The sequence below is a fragment of the Hyaena hyaena genome, unplaced genomic scaffold (genome assembly GCF_003009895.1).
Source record: "Hyaena hyaena isolate Hyena2069 unplaced genomic scaffold, ASM300989v1 scaffold_257, whole genome shotgun sequence".
NCBI lineage: Eukaryota > Metazoa > Chordata > Mammalia > Carnivora > Hyaenidae > Hyaena > Hyaena hyaena.
The window spans coordinates 125,745-146,785 of NW_024080889.1; the positions used below are offsets into that span (position 1 = coordinate 125,745).

General features: G+C 35.2%; 1 protein-coding gene across 4 annotated transcripts in view; it reads left to right on the plus strand.

Moving 5' to 3' along the window:
• The window catches only part of FAF1 (Fas associated factor 1), a 451,681-nt gene that overhangs the window by 60,192 nt on the left and 370,448 nt on the right, over positions 1-21,041 (plus strand). For 2 of the 4 annotated variants that reach the window (XM_039245398.1, XM_039245400.1), the window contains one exon: positions 17,663-17,731. In XM_039245398.1, the coding sequence (XP_039101329.1) occupies positions 17,663-17,731 (69 nt within the window). Of the gene's footprint in view, positions 1-17,656; positions 17,732-21,041 lie in introns of those variants that run through there. The other 2 variants (XM_039245401.1, XM_039245402.1) reach the window with 2 other exon arrangements.

A 21,041-nucleotide genomic window follows, 5' to 3' on the forward strand; every position in this document is an offset into this window, starting at 1 on the left:
GAGAGACTGTTGAATGCAGAGAACAAACTGAGGGCTGATGGGGGTGGGGGGAAGGAGAAGGGGAGTGATGGACATGGAGGAGGGCACTTGGGATGAGCACTGGGTGTTATATGGAAACCAACCTGTCAGTAAATTAAAAAAAAAAAGAAATTATATGCTACAGAGAAGCCACAGTTACAGTCAGCAGATGCTTAAAACCGAATAACTAACAATTTGAGAATTGATGACAATCTCAAATTTTAAAATACGTGTGTTTAAAATATGTAAAGCAACATAGAATAGAATTCATAAGACAGGAACAGATTATAGTGGTAAATAGAATGAATTTTAAAAAGAATCTGAAAGAAAGTCATTAAAGAAAAATTCAGTGGATAAGTAAATTAGAAAGTTACCTAGTTAAAAAATTGTAATTGGAGCATATCATCACAATATAGAGATAGCATTGAAAATGTGACATAGAGGCTAGAATGAGATGCAGTTACATGAAGAAAGGGGAGGATAGATTATGTGGGAGAGATAACATTCAAATAAATAAAAGTGGAGGATGTCCCAGACTTAAAAAAATACCCGTGACAGTCAAACACTATGTGTGAATAGCCAAATAAAAAATAACTACTAAAAGCTACCAGACTGGAGTAATTAGAAAATAAATAGAAAGGTAGTAGACTTAAGCCCGTCAAATTTCATTATGTTTTAAATACACCATTTATTTATTTTTATTTATTATTACTATTTTTAATGTTTTATTTATTTTTGAGAGAGAGAGAGAGAGACAGTGTGAGCAGGGAGCGTCAGAGAAAGAGGGATATACAGAATCCGAAGATAGGCTCCAGGCTCTGAGCTAGCTGTCAGCACAGAGTGTGATATGGGGCTCGAACCCACAAACCATGAGATCATGACCTGAGCCAAAGTCGGACGCTTAGTGACTGAGCCACCCAGGCGCCCCTTAAATACACCATTTAAAAGGCCAGAGATTATCAGACTGTAAAAAAGAAAGACCACAGTAGGCTAAAAGAAGTGCACTGTATAAATAAAGCAACTTTTATGTTAAAAGTGTGGTAAAAAATTGTATTAGGGAGTTATCATTGAAAAGCTTAAGTGGCTGTTTGAATATCACACTAGATGTTGGGACAGGAGATGTTACCAAATATAAAAGGAACATGTTACAATGATAAGAGAATCAATTCTTCTAGAAGATAATACCCCAAATTTATATTCATTCAATATATCTAGCAAAAATGAGCAGAACTGTAGGCAGAAATAGACAAATTCAAAATTATAACTGGACATTTCTACAGTCTAATGATTAATAGAACAAATAGGATCAGTGAAGATAGAAAAGATTTGAAGAAAATTATCAACAACTAGACATAATTGGTTTAATTGAGAACTGATAGTAATCTTAATTTGTTATAAATTCTTGAAGTACTCCACGACAATGGAAGAGTACAGATTTTATTTTAGTGCATATGAAACATTTAGTAATGCACACAATTGTCTGGGTTATTAAAGAAGATTTGATTGTATGATGTTTTGATTGTATTAAGACTGATATACAGAAATGATCAATAATGGGATAATTCTTCATCTTCATGAATAATTCTTTTATTCTACATCAAGAATGAAGGAGAGGTCATTACTCCAGATCCTCCACACTTAAAAGCACATTAGGAGAGAATTATGAGTAACTTTTGCTACATTCAGTAACTAGGAAGATGCATACTACCAATATTAAGAAATACACTTGAATATTTTACAACTAAAAGTTTTTTTTTTTAAAGCATTTGAGAGAGCATGAGAGAGCATGAGTGGGAGGCATAAAGAGAGGGGAGAGAGAGAATCCCAAGCTGTAAGCACAGAGCCCTTTGGGGGCTCAATCCCTTGAACCAAGAGGTCATGACCTGAGTTGAAATCAAGAGTCAGACATTTAACCAACTGAGCCACCCAGGCGCCCCTATAACAATTTTTAAAAGTAAGTTGATTTTTAAAAACTTAAGAGAACTTTAGGCACAGATCACTGGTGGATTTTGTTAAACAGTTTAAGGATTGAACTGCATAAGCATAATCAGAGGAGGGACAGAGAGAGGGAGAGAGAGAATCCCAAGCAGGTTCTGTGCTGTCAGCGTGGAACCTGATGTGTGGATTGAACTCATGAACTGTGAGATCATGACCTGAGCCGAAATCAAGAGTTGGTCACTTACCCAACTGAGCCACCCAGGCGCTCTGAAAAAATATCAATTCTGTTTCAGAAAATAGATGAGAACAACATTACTCTTGTACCCTTGTACTCAAAGACATAGGAAAAGAAAATTATTGACCAAAATCCTTATGAACATAGATGTGAAAATTTATAAAATATCAGCTGTTGAATCCATAGACATAGAAGATAATATATCCTGACTGAATGGGGCTTATCTAAAAAATGTAAGATTGATTTATCATTTTAAAGTCAGTCATTGGAATTCACCATATTAATAGGGTTAAGGCAGAAATTCATAATACCACCTGAATAAATACAGGAAGATGTTTGGCAAAATACAGTACCAAATAATGATAAAAATTCTTAGGAAACTATGAATAGAAGGGAAGCTCAACCTGATGAAGAGTGTATGAAATACCAACAGCTAATATAGTTAGAATGCTTTCTCCCAAGACAAGGGCAAGAATGTTTGCTCTAATCACGTTTATTTAGCAATATACTGGAAGTTCTGTCCAGTGCAATTAGTCAAAGAAAAGAAGTGAAAGATTTTAATTTTTAAATTGAAAAGGAAGAAGTATCCTTATTATATGATGTGGTTTTGTGCAGTTAAAATAATAAGAAATCTACAGGAAAAAAACTACTTAAATCAATATATACTTTTAAAAATAATTTTTCAGAAATTAAAAACACCACTTAGAGGGGCACCTGGGTGGCTCAGTTGGTTAAGCGTCCAGCTTCGACTCAGGTCATGATCTCATGGTTTGTGGGTTCGAGCCCCGCGTCCAGCTCTGTGCTGACAGCTAGCTCAGAGTGTGGAGCCTGTTTCAGATTCTGTGTCTCCCTCGCTCTCTGACCCTCCCTTGCTCATGCTGTCTCTCTCTCTCTCTCAGAAATAAATAGAAAACATTAAAAAAAAAAAAACACCACTTAGAGTAGCATTAAAAAATATTAGGAATAAATTAAGACATGTATGAGGTAAATATTTCTGGAAAAATAAAACCTAAATTAAATGTGTAGTTTTGGAGCACCTGGGTGGCTCTTTTGGCTCAGGTCATGATCTCATGATTTGTGGGATTGAGCCCCACATTGGGCTGTGTGCTGACAGGGTTGAGCCTGCTTGGGATTCTCTCTCCCTCTCTTGCTACCTGCTACTGTGCATGTTTTCTCTCTCTGTTTCTCTCTTAAAATAAATACATAAACTTAAAATTTTTTAAATGGATAGATTTTTATGCATCAGAAGCCTCAGTATTAAGACATCAGGTCTCCCCAAATTAATTATAGAGTCTCTGCAATCCCAGTCAAAATCCTACATGGATTTTGGGCAGAAATTGACAAACTGATCCTGAATTTATACTGAATTTATATGGAGAAGAAGAGACCTAAACTAGTACCCCCCTCCAAAAACTAAAAAAAAACCAAACCAGCAAAGGTGAAGTACTTACACTATTTGTTTTCAAGATTTGATGTAATTAAAGTATCCTTACTTTCAGAACGTTAGACATTTAGATGAATATAACACAATAGAGTCCATAAATGGATTCATACATGTAATTGAGTTGTGATAAAGTGATTAAAGTAATTCAGTGAGGAAAGAGCTTTTTCTTTTCTTTTTTTTTTTGTGATATACATTACCTAAAATTTACGATTTTAGCCAATCTTGAATGTACAGTTCAGGGGGCATTTAGTACATTCACAGTATCAGCCATCACTACTTAATTCTAGAATTTTTTTTTGTTATTGCAAAGAGAAATACTGTACCCATTAAAGAGCTATGTTTCCTTTTCTCCCCCTAGTCCCTAGTAATGTCTGTTTTATTTCATGGCTTTCCGAATTTGGCGATACTGGGTACCTCATATAAGTGGAATCATAAAGCATATTTCCCTTTGTGTCTAGCTTATCCTCACATAATATTTTCCTGGTTTATGTATGTTGTAGCATGTGTTATTCCTTTTTAAGGCTGAATAATATTCCATTATATACACACCACTTTTTGGGATAGTTCATTTTGGTGTGAATATTGCTCTTGTGAAATAATAATTAGTAGTGATTTGGATACATGGTTAAATAATTGCTAGTTAAAACAATTTTAATGTATCAAAACCATCAATAAAAGTAACAAAAATTGGTATATGTAATAAAAGCCTAGTATTGCAAAGCTTTGGGAAATAGGTATATTTACAGCCAGTTAGTGCCATCAACTGGCACTTGATTGAGAATTGATTCAGTCTTACATGTTTATTTGTAAAGAACTGTCTTAGATTGGATTTTTTAAGGTTTCATCTAAATACATATATTTAAATATTTTATATATTTTTAAAAATCCCAGTGTAGTTTACACACAGTGTTATATTAGTTTCAGGTATACAGTATACTGATTCAACAATTCCATACATTACCCAGTGTTCATCAGGACATGTGCCCTCCTTAATCCCCTTCAGCTGTCTCATCCATCCCCTGCCCGCCTCTCCTGGTGACCATTAGTTTGTTCTTTATAGTTAAGAGTTTCTGTTTCTTGGTTTCTCTCTGTCTCTTTTTTTCCTTTGCTTGTTTTGTTTATTAAATTCCACATGAGTGAAAATCATATGGTATTTGTCTTTCTCCAACTGACTTATTTTTGCTTAGCATTATATTCTCTGGCTCCATTCATTTTGTTGCAAATGGCAAGGTTTCATAATATTCATAATATTACATAATATTACATTGTGTGTGTGTGTATATATATACATATATATGTATATATATACACACCACATCTTTATCCATTTATCTACTGATGGATACTTGGATTGCTTCCATAATTTGGCTACTGTAAATTAATGCTGCTGTAAACAGTGGTGCATGTATCCCTTTGAATTAGTGGTTTGTTGTTTTTTGGGTAAATACCCAGTAGTGCGATTACTGAATCATAGGGTATTCTATTTTTCAAAAAAAATTTTTTTTATAGTTTTTCTTTATTTTTGAGACAGAGATAGAACATGAGTGGGGGGCCAGGTAGGGGGCAGAGAGAGAGAGGGAAACACAGAATCTGAAACAGTCTCCAGGCTCTGAGCTGCCAGCACAGAACCTGATGCAGGGCTTGAACCCATGAAAAGTGAGATCATGACTTGAGCCAAAGTTGGATGCTTAACTGACTGAGCCACCCAGGCACCCTAGGGTATTCTATTTTTAACTTTGAGGAATATTGATACTGTTTCCCAGAGTGGTTGTGGCAGTTTGCATTCCTACCAACAGTACAAGAGGGTTCCTTTTTTTCCCCATATCCTCGAGAACACTTGTGTTGTTGATTTTAGCTATTCTGACAGGTTTGAGGTGATTGTAGTTTTGAGTTGCATTTCCTTGATGATGAGTGATGTTCAATATCATTTCATGTGTCTGCATGCCATCTGGATGTCTTCTTTGGAGAAATGTTTGTTCATGTCTTCTGCTTATTTTTAAACTGTATTATTTGTTTCTTAGGTACTGTGTTGTTTCAATTCCTGATATATTTTGGATACTAATCCTTATCGGATATGTTATTTGCGCTTATCTTCTCTGGCTCAGTAGGTTGTCTTTTAGTTTTGTTGATTTTCCTTTGCTATGCAGAAACTTTTTACTTTGATGTAGTCTCAGTAGTTCATTTTTGCTTTAGATTGGATTTCTTCGAAGCAGAGTTTGAGAGAGGGATTCTTGTGCAAGTAATGTATTGAGAAAGTGACTTCAGAAAAACCTTAAGAGAATAGGGGCGGGGTGGGGTGGGGGGGGTGGGCAGAGGATCCAAAGCAGGCTCTGCACTTAGAGCAGCAAGCCCGATGAGGGGCTTGAACTCACAAACCATGGGCTTATGACCTGAGCTGAACTCAGATGCTTAGCTGACTGAGCCACCTGGGCACCCCTGTCTCTTTGTATTTTTAAATAATCTCTTCCTTGAGTTTTGATATCTGTTCTTATGGTCTTCCTCTATAGTGTCCATTGCTTTATCAAATATGTTATATTTATGACAGAGTGTTTGGTTATAATTTCTATCTGTTCCTTAACATCATTTTTATCTGGTGTATATTTTGCTGCTCTTTCCTGTCACAATTATCCTTTTTGTTCTCTTAGTGTCTTTGTGTTGATGCAGTGCCCTTCCCTTTTTCATTGCTTGTTATTGCATATACTGGATTTTCCTTGATCAATTTTTTCCCCCAGGAGATTCCTATTGAAGAAGGACCCAGAATATCCTTTTAGGCACCATGAACTAGTTTCTTTCTCTGCCACCAAAGACCAATTCCTTAAATATATTTCCTTTGTATTATTCTTTTTGTTTGTTTGTTTTTTAGGTAAGCTCCACACCCAGTGTGGGGCTTGAACACACAACCCTTAGACTAAGAGTTGTGTGCTCTGCTAACTGAGCCAGCCAGCTACACTGTATGATTCTATTTATAGTTCTAGGCTGCTGTAAGTGTGCATGGTCCCTCATTCAGAATCAGTCATTAACCATTAGAAAGTACATTAATTTTTTTGGTTTGTAATTTTTAATCTCTACTTCTACTGGGTCTTTTCATTTCCCATTTCTTGCTTACATCTTTTTCTGCACATCTATCAGATTCCACCATTGCTTTTTTAGAGAGAGTACTGGTTTTTGAAAACAAGGGATATTAGTTTGTACTAAAAGTGTACTGTATCCCTTCCCAAAAGGAAATATTTTTTTTCAAAAATTGAAATGAAATTTGCATAACATAAAATTAACCAATTTAAAGTATACAATTCAGTAGTAAATAGTATGGTTAGTGTTGTACAACCAGCACCTTTATCAAGTTCCAAAACATTTTTATCGCTGAGAGAAAACCTTGTGTCTATTACACAGTCACTCCCCATTCTTTCTTCCCTCCTGGGAAGCCACCAATACATATATTTGTATATATATATATATACACACACATATTTATATATATATAAATATAGTATATATTTAGTATATATAATATAGTATATAGGATATATATATATTATGTTTATTTACCCATTGATGGACAGTTGGGTTGTCTCTATATTTTGACTTTTATGAATAAATACTGCTGTGAACATTTATGTACATACTTTTGTTTGGATAGATGTTTTTAATTTTCTTGGATATTATATCAGGAGTAAAATTGCTAGATCATGTGCTAACTATGTTTAATTTTCTGAGGAGCAACCAAACTCTTCTCCACAGCAGCTGAACCATTTTACCTTCTCATTAGCAGTGTATGAGGGGTCCATTTTCTCCATATCCTTCCCAAAATTTATCATTTTCTGTTTTAAAAATTATACTTATCTTTAATTACAACCATTCTGGGAGGTGTGAAGTGGTACTCATTGTGCTTTTGACTTGCATTTCCCTAATGATTGGTGATATTGAGCACCTTTTTTTGTGCTTGTTGGTTATTTGTGTATCTTTGGAGAAATATCTGTTCAATTTCTTAGCCCATTTTAAAATCAAATTGTGTTCCTGTTCTTCAGTTGTTAAGTGTTCATTATATAATCTAGATAACTAGACCCTTATTAGACCTATGGTTTGCAAATAATTCCCTTTGATTATGTAGGTTGCCGCTTCATTTTTCTCAGCAATGTCCTTTGATGCACACATATTTTTAATTTTGATGAAATTCAGTATATGCATTTTCTTGTTTCTTATATTTTGATGTCAGATCTAAGAATCCATTACAACCAAATGCAAGACCATGAAGATTTACCCTTCTATTTTTTCTAAGACTTTTATGATTTTAACAGTTCTGTTTGAGTTATTAATCCATTTTGAGTTCATTGTTGAATATATGGTGTGAGGCAGTGGTCCAACTTTATTATTTTGCATGTGGATACCCAGTTGTCTCAGCACTGTTTTTTATTTTTTAGAAGAAACATATAACTCTAATTTTAGCGTGAGTGGGGGCAAGTTGGGGGGGGGGAGAGAGACAGAGGGAGGGAGAGAACCTTAGCAGGCTCCATGTTCAGTGTAGAGCCCAATGTGGAGTTTGATTCCACAACCCTGGGATCACTATCTGAGCCAAAATCGAGTCGGATGCTCAGCCAACTAAATGAGCCACCCAGGTGCCTGTCAGCACTGTTTGAGGAGCAGACTATTCTTTCCCTATTGAATTGTTTCGGCACTCTTTTCAAAAATCAGTTGGCTGTAGGGATGCCTGGGTGGCTCTGTTGGTTAAGTATCCAACTTTGGTTCTGGTCATGATCTCATGTTCATGAGTTCGAGCCCTGCGTTGGGCTCTGTGCTAACAGCTCAGAGCCTGGAAACTGCTTCAGTTTCTGTGTGTCCCTCTCTCTCTCTTTGCCCCTTCTTGCCTGTGCTCTCACTCTCTCTTTCAAAGCTAAATACACATTAAAAAAATTAATTGGCTATAGATGTATAGGTTTATTTCTGGACTCTGAGTTCCGTTATATTGTTCTGTATGTATGTCTCATATCAGTATCATACTGGATACTGTAGCTTTGTAGTAAGCTTTGAAATCAGGAATTGTGAGTTTTTTGACTTTGATTCCTCCCCCGCCTCTCCCTCCCCCCCCCGCTTGTTTTTACTCTTATGGGTCTCTTTGAATTGGAAGATCAACGTTTTCATTTTACAAAATTCCATTTTGGAATTTTTATAGGGATTGCTTTGAATCCGTACATTTCTTTGGGTAGTATGGTCCTCTTAATGATAGTGAGTCTTCTAAGCCAACAACATTGGTAGTCTTTTCAGTGATTTAGGTATTTTAACATTTCTTTGAGCAGTTTTCAGTGTGTAAGTCTTTTATTTCCTTGGCTAAATTTATTTCTATATATTTTATTCATTTAGATCATATCATAAGTGGAATTATTTTCTTAATATCTTTTCCAATTATTCATTGCTCATGTATAGAAATACATCTAAGTTTTGTGTGTTTATCTTTTATCCTACAACTTTGCTGTGTGTGTGTGTGTGTGTGTTGTGAAGTCCTGAGGATCTTCTATATTTAGGATAATATCTGGGAATAGGAATAGTTTTATTTCTTCTATTCCAGTTTTGATGTGTTTTATTATTTTTCTTGCCTAATCCGGCTAGAATTTCAGACATAATGTTGCATAGAAGTGGCAAAAGTGGGCTTTCTTATCCTCTTCTTAATCTTAGGGTAAAGGTTTTTAGTCTTTCATCATTGAGTATGCTGTTGTGGGTTCTGCATAAATATATTTTATGTTAAAGAAGTTCCCGTCGAGGGGTGCCTGGGTAGCTCAGTTGGTTAAATGTTTGACTTCGGCTCAGGTCATGATCTCATGGCTGTGTCAGTCTCTGTGCTGATAGCTCAGAGCCTGGAGCCTGCTTCAGATTCTGTGTCTCACACTCTCTCTCTCAAAAAATAAATAAACATTAAAAAAATCTTGTAAAAAGTTCCCCTTGATTCATAGTTTATGTGTTTTTATTATGAAGGGTTGTTGGGTTTTTCAGATACTTTTCCTGCATTATTTGAACTGATTTGTTTGTTTTGTTTTGCTTTTCCTTCAGTCTGTATATGTGGTATAATGAATGATTCCTCTGTGTTGAATCACTTTTGCAATCCTGGGAGAAATTCTCTTTTAATATGTAGTTGGTTCTGGTTTGCTATTATTTTGTTGAGAATTTTTTCATTTATATCCACAGTGGATATTGGTCTGTGTTTTTCGTTTTCAGTGCTCTTTGTCTGACTTTATTATTAGGATGCTTCTGACCTCACAGAATGACTCACAACGTGTTCCCTCTTTGGCTTTTTGGGGATGATTCATAGGATTAGTGTTAATTCTTTTTTATACAACTGGTAGAATCTAGCAGTGAAACCATCAGGTTTTTCTTTGCCAGGCTTTTCTTTACTAGGAGACTTTTGATTACTGATTCAATCTCTTTATTTGTTTTGTCAGTTTGGATTCTCTGTTTATTCTTGAGTCAGTTTTGTTAGATAGTATGTTTCTAGGAATTTCTTTAATTTCATGTAGGTTATCTAATTTGGTGACATATAATTATTCATAAAATTATTTTCATACTTCTTCTATATGGTCAGTAGTAACATCCCTGCTTTCACTTCTGGTTTTAGTAATTTGAGTGTTCTTTTTTTCTTAACCAGTCTAACTAAAGGTTTGTCAATTTTGTTAATCTTTTTGAAGAATCAATCTTTGATTCTGTTGATTTTCCTTATTGTTTTTTCTGCTCTTTATTTTTTAAATTTTATTTAAAAAATTTTAATGTTTTTTATTTATTTGTGAGAGAGAGAGAGAGAGAGAGACAGCGTGAGCAGGGAGGGTCAGAGAGAGAGGGAGATACAGAATCTGAAGCAGGCTCCAGGCTCTGAGCTAGCCCTCAGCACAGAGCCTGACGCAGGGTTCGAACCCATTAACTGTGAGATCATGACCTGAGCCGAAGTTGGATGCTTAACCGACTGAGCAACCCAGGTGCCCCTTCTCTCTATTTCATTAGTCTCATATTTTTTATTATTTTCTTCCTTTTACTGGCTTAGAGTTTAGTTTGTTCTTTTCCTGTTCCTTAAGGTGTGAAGGTAAATTGTTTATTTTAATCTTCTTTTTAAGAAGATATTTACAGGTGTAAGTTCCCTTTTGGTCATAAAAAAATACTTTGTATGATTTCTGTCTTCCAAAATTCATTGAGGCTAGTTTTTTATATGTTCTTTCCTAGAGAATGTTCCTTTTGCACTTAAGAAAATATGTATTTGTGTTATTTTTGGGGAGAGTATTCTATAAATGTTATATCTAGTCACTTAATAACTATATTTCAAGTCCTCTATTTCCTTATTGATGTTCTGCTTAATTCTGACCTTTATTGAAAGTATGGTATTGATATCTCCAACTGTTACTGTAGAACTGTTTATTTCTCCTTTCAGTTCTGTCAATTTTTTGTCATGTATTTTGGGGACTCTGTTTTTAGATATGTATATATTTCTTATTTTTATATCTTCTTGATGTGTTGTTCTTTTATCAGTCATATTTATTCTCTTATAAAAATTTTTGACTTCAAGTCTGCTTTATCTGATATTGGTATAGAGAACCTGCCTTTTTTTTGGTTACTAGTTGCACACATACTTTTCTGTCCTTTCACTTTTCACCTTTTTATGTCTGGATTTTGAAGTGAGTCTTTTATAGACAGCCTATAGTTGGATCATGTCTTTTTATCCATTCTGCTAACCTCTGCCTTCTAATTGGAGAGTTGAATCCATTTATACCTAAAAAAATTACTGATAAGGATGCATTCAGTTTGGCTAGTTTGCAGTTTGTTTTCTGTGTGTCATTCTTTTTTCCTCAGTTTCCTTAATTCCTTTATTATTGTCTCCTTTTGTGGTTAGTTGACTTTTTGGTACTGTACTGTTTTGTTTCCTTTCTCATCTCTTTTCTCTATAGTTTTTAGTTATTTTCTTAGTGGTTATTTTAGGGATTATAAATAGCCTCTCCATATTTTAATAATCTATTTTGAATTAATACCAGCTTAACTTCAGTAGCATACAAAAACTCTGCTCCTATATAGCTCTGTCTTCCTCCTCATGTTATTATACTTTACATCTTTATACATTCTGTGTGCAATAATGTCAACTTGTATATTTTGTGTTCATTAATGTCAATTTATAATCTTGTTATGCATTTGTTAAATAATATAGAAAAAAGTTACAAACCAAAAATATAATAATACTGGCTTTTAATTTACCTATGTAATTATTTATATTAAAAATTTTTTAATGTTCATTTTTGAGAGAGACCGCATAAGTGGGGGAGGGACAGAGAGAGAAAGAGAGAGACACAGATTCCGAAGCAGGCTCCAGCCTCTGGAACTCACAAACTGTGAGATCATGACCTGAGCTGAAGTTGTCTGCTTAACTGACTGAGCCACCCAGGTACCCCTTCCCTTTAGTTTAAAAGACAGTTTTTTGTTTTTGTTTGTTTTTTCTTTTTCTTTTTCTTTTTTTTTTTTGCACTTTAAATAAGACATCACTGCTTTCTGGCGTTTATAATTTCTGATGAGAAATTAGCTGTTAATCTTATTGGGGATCCCTTGTACATGAGGTTCTTTACCCTTTCATGATTCTTTTTGGGTTTTGATAGCTTGATTGTAATGTGTTTTGGTATAGAAGTCTCTGTGTTTTCCTTTTAGGAATCTCTTGAACATTTTGAATATGCAGTTTATTAAGTCTTTTACCAAATTAAAAAAAATTTTTTTAATGTTTTATTTATTTTTGAAAGAGAGAGACAGCATGAGCAGGGGAGAGTCAGAGAGAGAAGGAGGTACAGAACTGGAAGACAGGCTCCAGGCTCTGAGCTAGCTGTCAGCACAGAGCCCGATGCGGGGCTCGAACCCACGAACTATGAGATCGTGACCTGAGCTGAAGTCGGACGCTTAGCTGACTGAGCCACCCAGGCGCCCGAGTCTTTTACCAAATTTAATTAAGTTTTTAGCCATTATTAAAATATTCTTTCTTCCTCTTTATTTCTTCTCCTTCTGGAGCTCCCTGTTATGCACGTGTTGGTTGGTGTATTTGGTGGGTCTCATTTATCTCTTCAGCTCCATTTATTTTTCTTCATTTTTGTTTGTATTCCGCAGATTGGATAATTGCATATGACCTGTCTTCAAGTTCTCTATTCTTTCTTCTGCCTCCTCAGAGTTGCTATTGAAACCCTGTAGTTAATTTTTCATTTCAGTTATTGTACTTTTCAGCCCCAGATGTTTTTCCTTTGGTTCTTTTTGAAATAATCTGTATGCCTTTATTGATAGTCTCTATTTGTTGACACATTGTCATTTTGGTTCCTATTAGCTCTTTGTTCATGGATTCTTTGAGCTCTTTGAGGATGTTTAATATGACGATTGAAAGTCTTTGCCCAGTAAATCTGATGTCTGTTCTTCCTCACAGACAGTTTCTGTTAGTTTCTCCTTTGAGTGAGTCATAGTTTCTTGTTTCTCTGTATACATCACAATTTCTTTTTTGACAAGTGACTATTGTAAGTATTTAATGTGATAACTTTGAAAAACAAATTTTTACCTCTCCTTATGGTTCATTTCTGTTGCTTTCTGTGGGTTGTTATCTGTTCACTGACTTTTCTAAACAATTTTTAGAATTATTTTGGTGATAAATTGTCTCTGTCTTAATCTGCTTGGGCTAACATGACAAAATATCATAGAACAGATATATTTTCTCACAGTTTTGAAGACTGAATGAAATCAGTGGTGCCAGCATGGTTAGTTTCTGGTGAGATCTCTTTCTGACTTGCATATGGCCACTTACTCTCTTGGTTCTGATGAGGCAGGGACACACACACACACACACACACACACACACAAACTCTTTGGTGTCTCTTCTTATAAGAGGCATTAATTCCATTATGAGAGCCCCACCTTCATGATCTCATCGAAATCTGATAATCTCCCAAATGCCCCCATCACTGAGTGCCATCACAGTGGGGCTTAGGACTTCAATATCTGAATTTTGGTGGGCAGTGGGAGTGGGGTACACACATTTGGTACATAAGAATCTCAAATCTTTTCTTTAGATGTGGTCCGCTAATGGTATGAGAGAGATTTCCTTGAATATCTAGAGTAAAAAGAAAATAAAAAGTAAAGAGAAAAAAAAAGGAAAAAGAAAGAAAATCCTTTCTTATCCTCTGTAGGCTATCTCTGTGCTGGAGCAGTTTGATACTTAAGCAGGCTGTTTACTAGTCTCTCTTTACTTCCTGTTTGTGCTGAGCCTAGAGAGGAGTTCGTAGTTTTTTCAGGTTTTCTCTGAGTAGGTGTCTTGCCTTGGACATGTGCATGGCTTTCTAAACTCCCAGTATTTTTTAGTGCCCTAATTTCCCAAAGAAACTGTCTTGCCATCTTTTTCTTCCAGGTTTTTGGCAGGCCTGTTATTTGCCTCAATCGGAATATTTTGTCCCAAGTGGAAGTGAGTTTTTCATTTGCCTTAAAATTTTCTGAATAATGTCCTCTGTATAGCAGCTCTTTCTGTACTAGGAGATTTTTGAGTTGATAAAACAGAGAGAGCCTTGAGTCAGTCCTTCAGGTAGCCCTGCACAGGTCACAGCAGACAAATACAAATTCTTTGAGAACAGCGTCTGCTCTGCTCCCTCTAGAACCAGGGACCAAAGTTCAACTGTAGGAATGTGGGTTAGTATATTCAAGACTGCCACAGAGCCAAGAGTGGAGAAAGGGAAATAAAAACATTGCAAAGCTTTCATACTGTTTTGAAGTCACCTTATTCAAGTTTCAGCATTTGTTTGGTTTGTACAAACCTTTGACCAATTTCCAGAGTTCTGAGATAGTTGGTTCTGACAGTTTTTGTTCAATTTTTTGTGTTTCTATGGAGGGATTGGCTCTTGGAACTATCACCTACATGTTTTTCTGAGGGAAAGGAGGATGATGTCATTGAGGAGGTGTATTTTGCTTGTGCTTTCTGATATTTGTTGCTGTTGGGCTCACTATGCACCTCTTACAGTTTTTCTCTCCACTTCTTCCTGTGCAGCTTCTACGCTATCTTAACTGTTCTTAGCTGCTTTTATTAGTATTTTGGAGCCTTTGGATTATCCCTGGTTTTTCATTCATCTTAAAATAAAGATTGCATTTTTTATTGTTTCCTTTGTTGCATTTTTATGGTGTCCAGGAATCAAATTGTTCCTTTACTCCCCAAATTTCCTTCTTTTTAAAAAAATTTTTCAATTTTTCAATTTTATTTATTTATTTTTAACATTTATTCATTTTTGAGAGTTAGAGAGATAGAGCATGAGTGGGGAAGGGACAGAGAGAGTGGGAGACACAGAATCCGAAGCAGGATCTAGACTCTGAGCTGTCAGCACAGGGCCTGACGCGTGGCTCAGACTCACAGATCACAAGATCATGACCTGAGCTGAAGTCAGATGCTTAACTGACCTAGCCACCCAGGCACCCCCCACCCCGATTTTTTAAATGTTTATTAAGTTTTGAGAGAGACAGAGACAGAGCACAAGCGTGGGAGGGGCAGAGAGAGAGGGAGGGAGACAGAATCTGAAGCAAACTCCATGCTCTGAGCTGTAAGTTCTCAGCTGTCAGCATAGAGCCTGATGGGGGGCTCGAGCTTACTAACTGTGAGATCATGACCTGAGCCAAAGTTGAATGCTTAACCGATTGAGTCACCCATGTGTTCCCCGCAAATTTCCCTCTTGGTACTTGTAGTCAACCCTTCTTCCTACCCTAAGCTCTGTTGATAATTCATAGGTTTTCTGTTCTTATAACTGCCTTTTCTAAAATGTCATGTAAATGGATTATACAGTATGTAAGCTTTTGAGCCTAGCCTTTGCTTAGCATAACACGTTTGAAGATTTATCCCCATTGTTTTGAGTCATCAGTAATTTGTTTATTTTTGTTGCCGAATAATTGTCTACTGTATGAATGTACAATTGAAGGACATTTGGGATGTCTTCTGTTTTTAGTGATGAATAAAGTTGTTATAAACATTCATGTATAATTTTCATGTGAACATAAGTTTTAATTTCTTTTAGATAAATACCTAAGAAGTGGGATTGCTGTGTCATAACTTTCTAAGAAATTGCTAACTATCTTTGCTAAGTGACCATGTAATTTTGGGATTCTTATATAATACAGTGTGAGAGTTCTGGTTCTTCTGTATCCTCACCATCACTTTATGCTAGTGTTTTAGATTTTGGCCACTCTAATGTATCAAAGTGGCATCTCTGTGTTTGTTTTACATATTCCTATTAACTAATGCTGTTGAGCATTTTTTCAGGTGTATTTGTATATCTTCTTTGGGGAAGTTTCTGTTGAAATCTTTTGCCATCCATCTATCCATCCGTTTATTTATTTATTATGTTTATTTATTTATTTTGCAAGAGAGACAGAACATGAGCAGGGGAGGGGTAGACAGAGAAGTAGAGAGAATCCTAAGCTGGCTCCGCACTGTCAGCACAGAGCTTAGTGCGGGGCTTGAACCCCCAAACCCAAGATCATGACCTGAGCCAAAATCAAGACTAGGATTCTCAGCCAGCTGAGCCACCCATGTGCCCCTTTATTATTTTTTTTATAATTTTTGAGAATTCTTCTTATATTTTGGTTATTAATCCTTTATTAGGTGTGTTTTGCAGATATTTTCTCCCTGTGTTTGGCCTGCCTCTTTATACTCTTAACAGTGTCTTTCAAAGTACAGTTGTTCTTTATTTTAATGAAGTCCATTTTATCAGTTTTTTGGGTTTTACTTTAGCTGTTGTATCTAAAGCTCATGAAGATTTGATTTCTTCCTATGTTTTCAGCACTAAAATTAGAATGAAATTCATAAATGTAATTAAAAAGGTTTTAGTATCCATGTTAAAAAAGTAAAATGGGCCACCTAGATTAAGTGTCTGACTCTTGGTTTTGACTCAAGTCATGATCTTATGGTTCATGAGTTCAAGCCCCCCATTGGGCTCTGTGCTCACATTGTGGAGCCTGCTTGGGATTCTCTGTCTCCCTTTCTCTCTGCTCTATGCTTGTGCAAGTTTAGTCTCTCCTAAATAAATAAACGTTAAAAAACATTATGTTTAAATTAAGCCAGCATGTCCAAAATGGTCATCTCAACACACATTTAATAGAAAAATTATTATTTTTAAAGATTTTGATTTTAAGTAATCCCTAAACTCAATGTAGAGCTTGAATTTACAACCCCGAGATGAAGAGTTGCATGCTTTACCAACTGAGCCAGCCAGGTGCTCTGAAAAAATTATTATTAATTCTTTTAATAATTTTTAAAAGCTTCCTTATTTATTTTTGAGAGAGAGAGTGAGTGCATGCATGTGCAGTTGGGGAGAGAGAGAGAGAGAGGGAGGGAGGGAGAGAGAATTCCAAGTAGGCTCTGCACGGTCAGTGCAGAACCTGATGTGGGCCTTGAACTCATGAACTCATGAGCCGAAGTTGGATGCTTAAACACTGAGTCACCCAGGCACCCCTGAAAAATAAAGAATTTACGTTTTAATTTTTGTACTAACTCCTACCCTCAAGTGTATTTCACACAGAATATCTTAACTCAGTTGAGTCACATTTCAGGGGCTCCTTTATGCATGTATGTCTAGTGGCTACAATATCAAAGAGCATAGATCTAGAAGTTTTAATAGTTTTAGGTTTTACTTTAAATCTGTTATTTATTTTGAGTTACATTTTGTGTAAGGTATGGGTTGAAGTTCTTTTTACATGGCTGTCATCAGAAACTTTTTAATAAAAGCTCTGGGCAGTTAGAGACCTCGAGATCATTCTGGGCTCTAAAGCTCAACATTTAAACATACTTTCTGTTATTGCTTTATTTTATTGTCTTTTATTTCAGTGCAGTACAAATTTACTTTGTAATTAATTTTCAAACCATATTTATAAAATGCTGAGAGGTGTTAGGCATTTAGTGTCTTGGCTTTATTCATATACCTTTTCAAACTTAAACATTATGCTGTTTGCCTTTATAAAATTAACTAACCTCACCATTCCCAAACTCATATCTAAAATTCTTACTTTGTTTCCAGGCATGTACTGGCATTGAAAACATTGATGAAGCTATTACATTGCTTGAACAAAACAATTGGGACTTAGTGGTAAGTACTTCTTTTTCTTTTCTCCACCTTTGTTGAGATATAATTGGCATATAGCCTGTAAACTTAAGGTATATAACCTGAAGATTTAATATATATTGTGACATCAACACAATAAGGTTAGTTAACATATCTATCACCTCACAAAGTTAACCTTTTTGTGTGTAATAAAAACTTTTAAGATTTACTTTTATAGCAATTTTGAAGTATACAATGTAGTTTTGTTAATTATAGATGCCTTGCTGTACATTAGATCCCCATTTATTCATTTTATACCTGGAAATTTGTATTTTTTGACCACCTTCATTCTACCCTACCCTTAATAAACCATTCAGTTCTATGAATTCTGTTTTCTTTTAGATTCCACATAAAAGTGAGATCATACAGTATTTGTTTTCCTCTGAATTATTTCAAGAATTTTTTTCTTACCAGTAATCAAATTTTTTTAATTCTTCAGTGTCTTTAACATTCCTTATAGATGATTCAGCACACCATAGCCCATTTGTAATTTTAATCTCAGTGCACAAAATCTAAATGTCTTTTAGTTAATATGGAGTTCATATTTAGTTCAGTATTACTAAATTATTATGAATTCTTAGATAATTTAAATGATTCTTAAAGTTGTTCTCTTTTCTTACTGTGTATTAAGGTTCCTCTTCCCCTGTAATATTTTAATTTAGATGCTTGGTAGGAAAGAAGGGTCAGACATGTCTAAATGTCAGCATAATTCTATTTGATGTTTCCCTCTCACTTCCTGGGGCTCTCACTATTGATCACTCCTTTCTAAAGCTATTAAAGAAGTGACATCATTTTGTGGTTAAAAAAAAAATTTTTTTTTTAAATGAACTTCAGCCAGTTTATTATAGAAGTGGTTTAATGTTTTTATTTGTGGGAGGCAGTAACTCAAAAATCAAGTCCCGGCATAGCACTACAGAATTGTAATTTATTTACAATTGTGAAGCAAACCAAAGATGAATTGTTTAAAAAACATTTTTTAATGTTTCTTTATTTTTGAGAGACAGAGAGAGACAGAGCGTGGGGGGTGGGGGGAGGAGCAGAGAGAGAAAGGGAGACCCAGAATCCAAAGCAGGCTCCAGGCTCTGAGCTGTCAGCACAGATCCTGATGTGGGGCTCAAACCATCAATTGTGAGATCATGACCTGAGCCAAAGTCAGTTAAGTGATTGAACCACCCAGGTGCCTAGTAAACATGAATTGTTTAGCAGTATTGGAATAGTACTGGTTGTGTTGGGATGACACAGGTGTCCCTCAATGCCTTTGAAATCCTAAAAGTCTAAATTACAATTTTGAAGAAGTGTTAACTTTCAGAGGTCAAATCTTGAGATGTGGGTTTAGAGCACTGAGATGAGATATGCAGATATTTGCAAGTCCATGCATGCATGGACTTATATAATCAACTCTTAATTATCTATTTGTTTTGTGTAGATTTACTACTTTTAGTTTTTTTTCTCAAAATATGAAAAACTTTATTTTCAGCTTGTACAAGTAGTTGTTTAACATTTTCTAGTGTATTACTTAAGGGTGTTTTCTCTTGTGTGATTAATGTTTTTTAAAATACAGATGAGATAGTTCTAGTCCTCCTACTTTGTAACCTGTATTTTTCGCAATAGCCTATCATCAATGTCTTTATCTAAATAAATGTGCTCATTCTTTTTAATGTTCTTTTAATGTTTGTATGGTATTTCCAGGGATGGTTGTAGCATAATAATTTTACCAATCAGTCCTATGCTGTTAGACATTTAGGATTTTTGTAGTGTTTTGCTAATATACACATTACTGTAGAGAATATTCTTGAACATTCGTGTTGGCATGCTTAACCTATTAATTTCCTAGAAGATATTGAATAAGTGCAAATCATAAGTGAATTTCTGGGTCAAATTATATATATATAAGTTTTTGGATCTTTATAGTCAATTGCCTTCTAGAATGTTTGCCTTAATATATACATTTTTGAGATTGTCTATTTCATTAAACCAGAGCTTCCTTATTTTTCATGTAAGAAAAATGTTCAAAAAACATCTTTGTTTCTTGTAAAAGCTTACAAATGCTTGTATGGTCTGACTTGAAATCCATGCTTTTACGATGATACAGTCTTCTTTTAAAGATATTTTTATTCTTTTCCTTCTTTCTTAAGTTTCTATGTTAATCATTCTCTGCTCATCATGACACATGTGCTCCTTAATCTCCATCACCTATTTCACATTTCCCCCCTGCTCACTTCCCTTCTGATGACCATTATTAGTGTGTTCCCTATAATTAAGAGTCTGTTTCTTGGTTTGCGTGTCTCTCTTTTTTTTCCCCTTTTGCTCATTTGTTTTGTTTCTTAATTTCTGGGGGAGGGACAGAGAGAAAGAGAGGGAGACTCGGAATCCAAAGCAGGCTCCAGACTCGGAGCTGTAAGCAAAGAACCCCATGCAGGGTTCAAACTCGCAAGCCATGAAATCATGACCTGACCTGAAGTCTGACACCTTCAACGACTGGGCTACCCAGGTACCCCCTCTATTTTTAACTTGTTGAGGAACCTCCATGCTGTTTTCTACAGTGGCTGTACCAGTTTGCATTCCTACAATCAATGCAAGAGGGTTCCCCTTCCTCAGCATACTTGCCGACATCTGTTGTTTCCTGTATTGTTAATTTTAGCTATTATTACAGGTGTGAGGTGATATCTCATTGTAGTTTTGATTTGCATTTCCCTGAATTGAGTGATATTGAGCATCTTTTCATGTGTCTGTTGGCCATCTGGATGTCTTCTCTGGAGAAATATTTGTTCGTGATTTCTGCCCATTTTTAAATTGGATTATTTGTTTCTTTGGTATTGAGTTGTATCATTTTCTTATGTAGTTTGGATACTAACCCTTTATCAAATATGTCATTTGCAAATATATTCTCTCATTCCATAGGCTGCCTTTAGTTTTATCAATTGTTTCCTCTGCTGTGCAGAGGCTTTTTATTTTGATGAAGGCCCAGTAGTTTAATTTTTCTTTTGTTTCCCCTTGCCTCAAAGAATCTGTCTAGAAAAATTGCTATGGCTGATGTCAGAGAGATTACTACTTGTACTCTCTTCTATAGTTTCAAGTCTTACATTTAGGGCTTTAATCCATTTTTAATTTATTTTTGTGTATGGTGAAAGAAAGTGGTCCAGTTTTACTTTTTGCATGTAGCTGTCCAGTTTTCTCAACATAATTTGTTGAAGAAACTTTTTCCCATTGGATGTTCTTTCCTGCTTTGTCAAAAATTAATTGACCATGACAATAAACTATTAAAAAAATAAAGCAAAATAAAAGATAAAAAAAT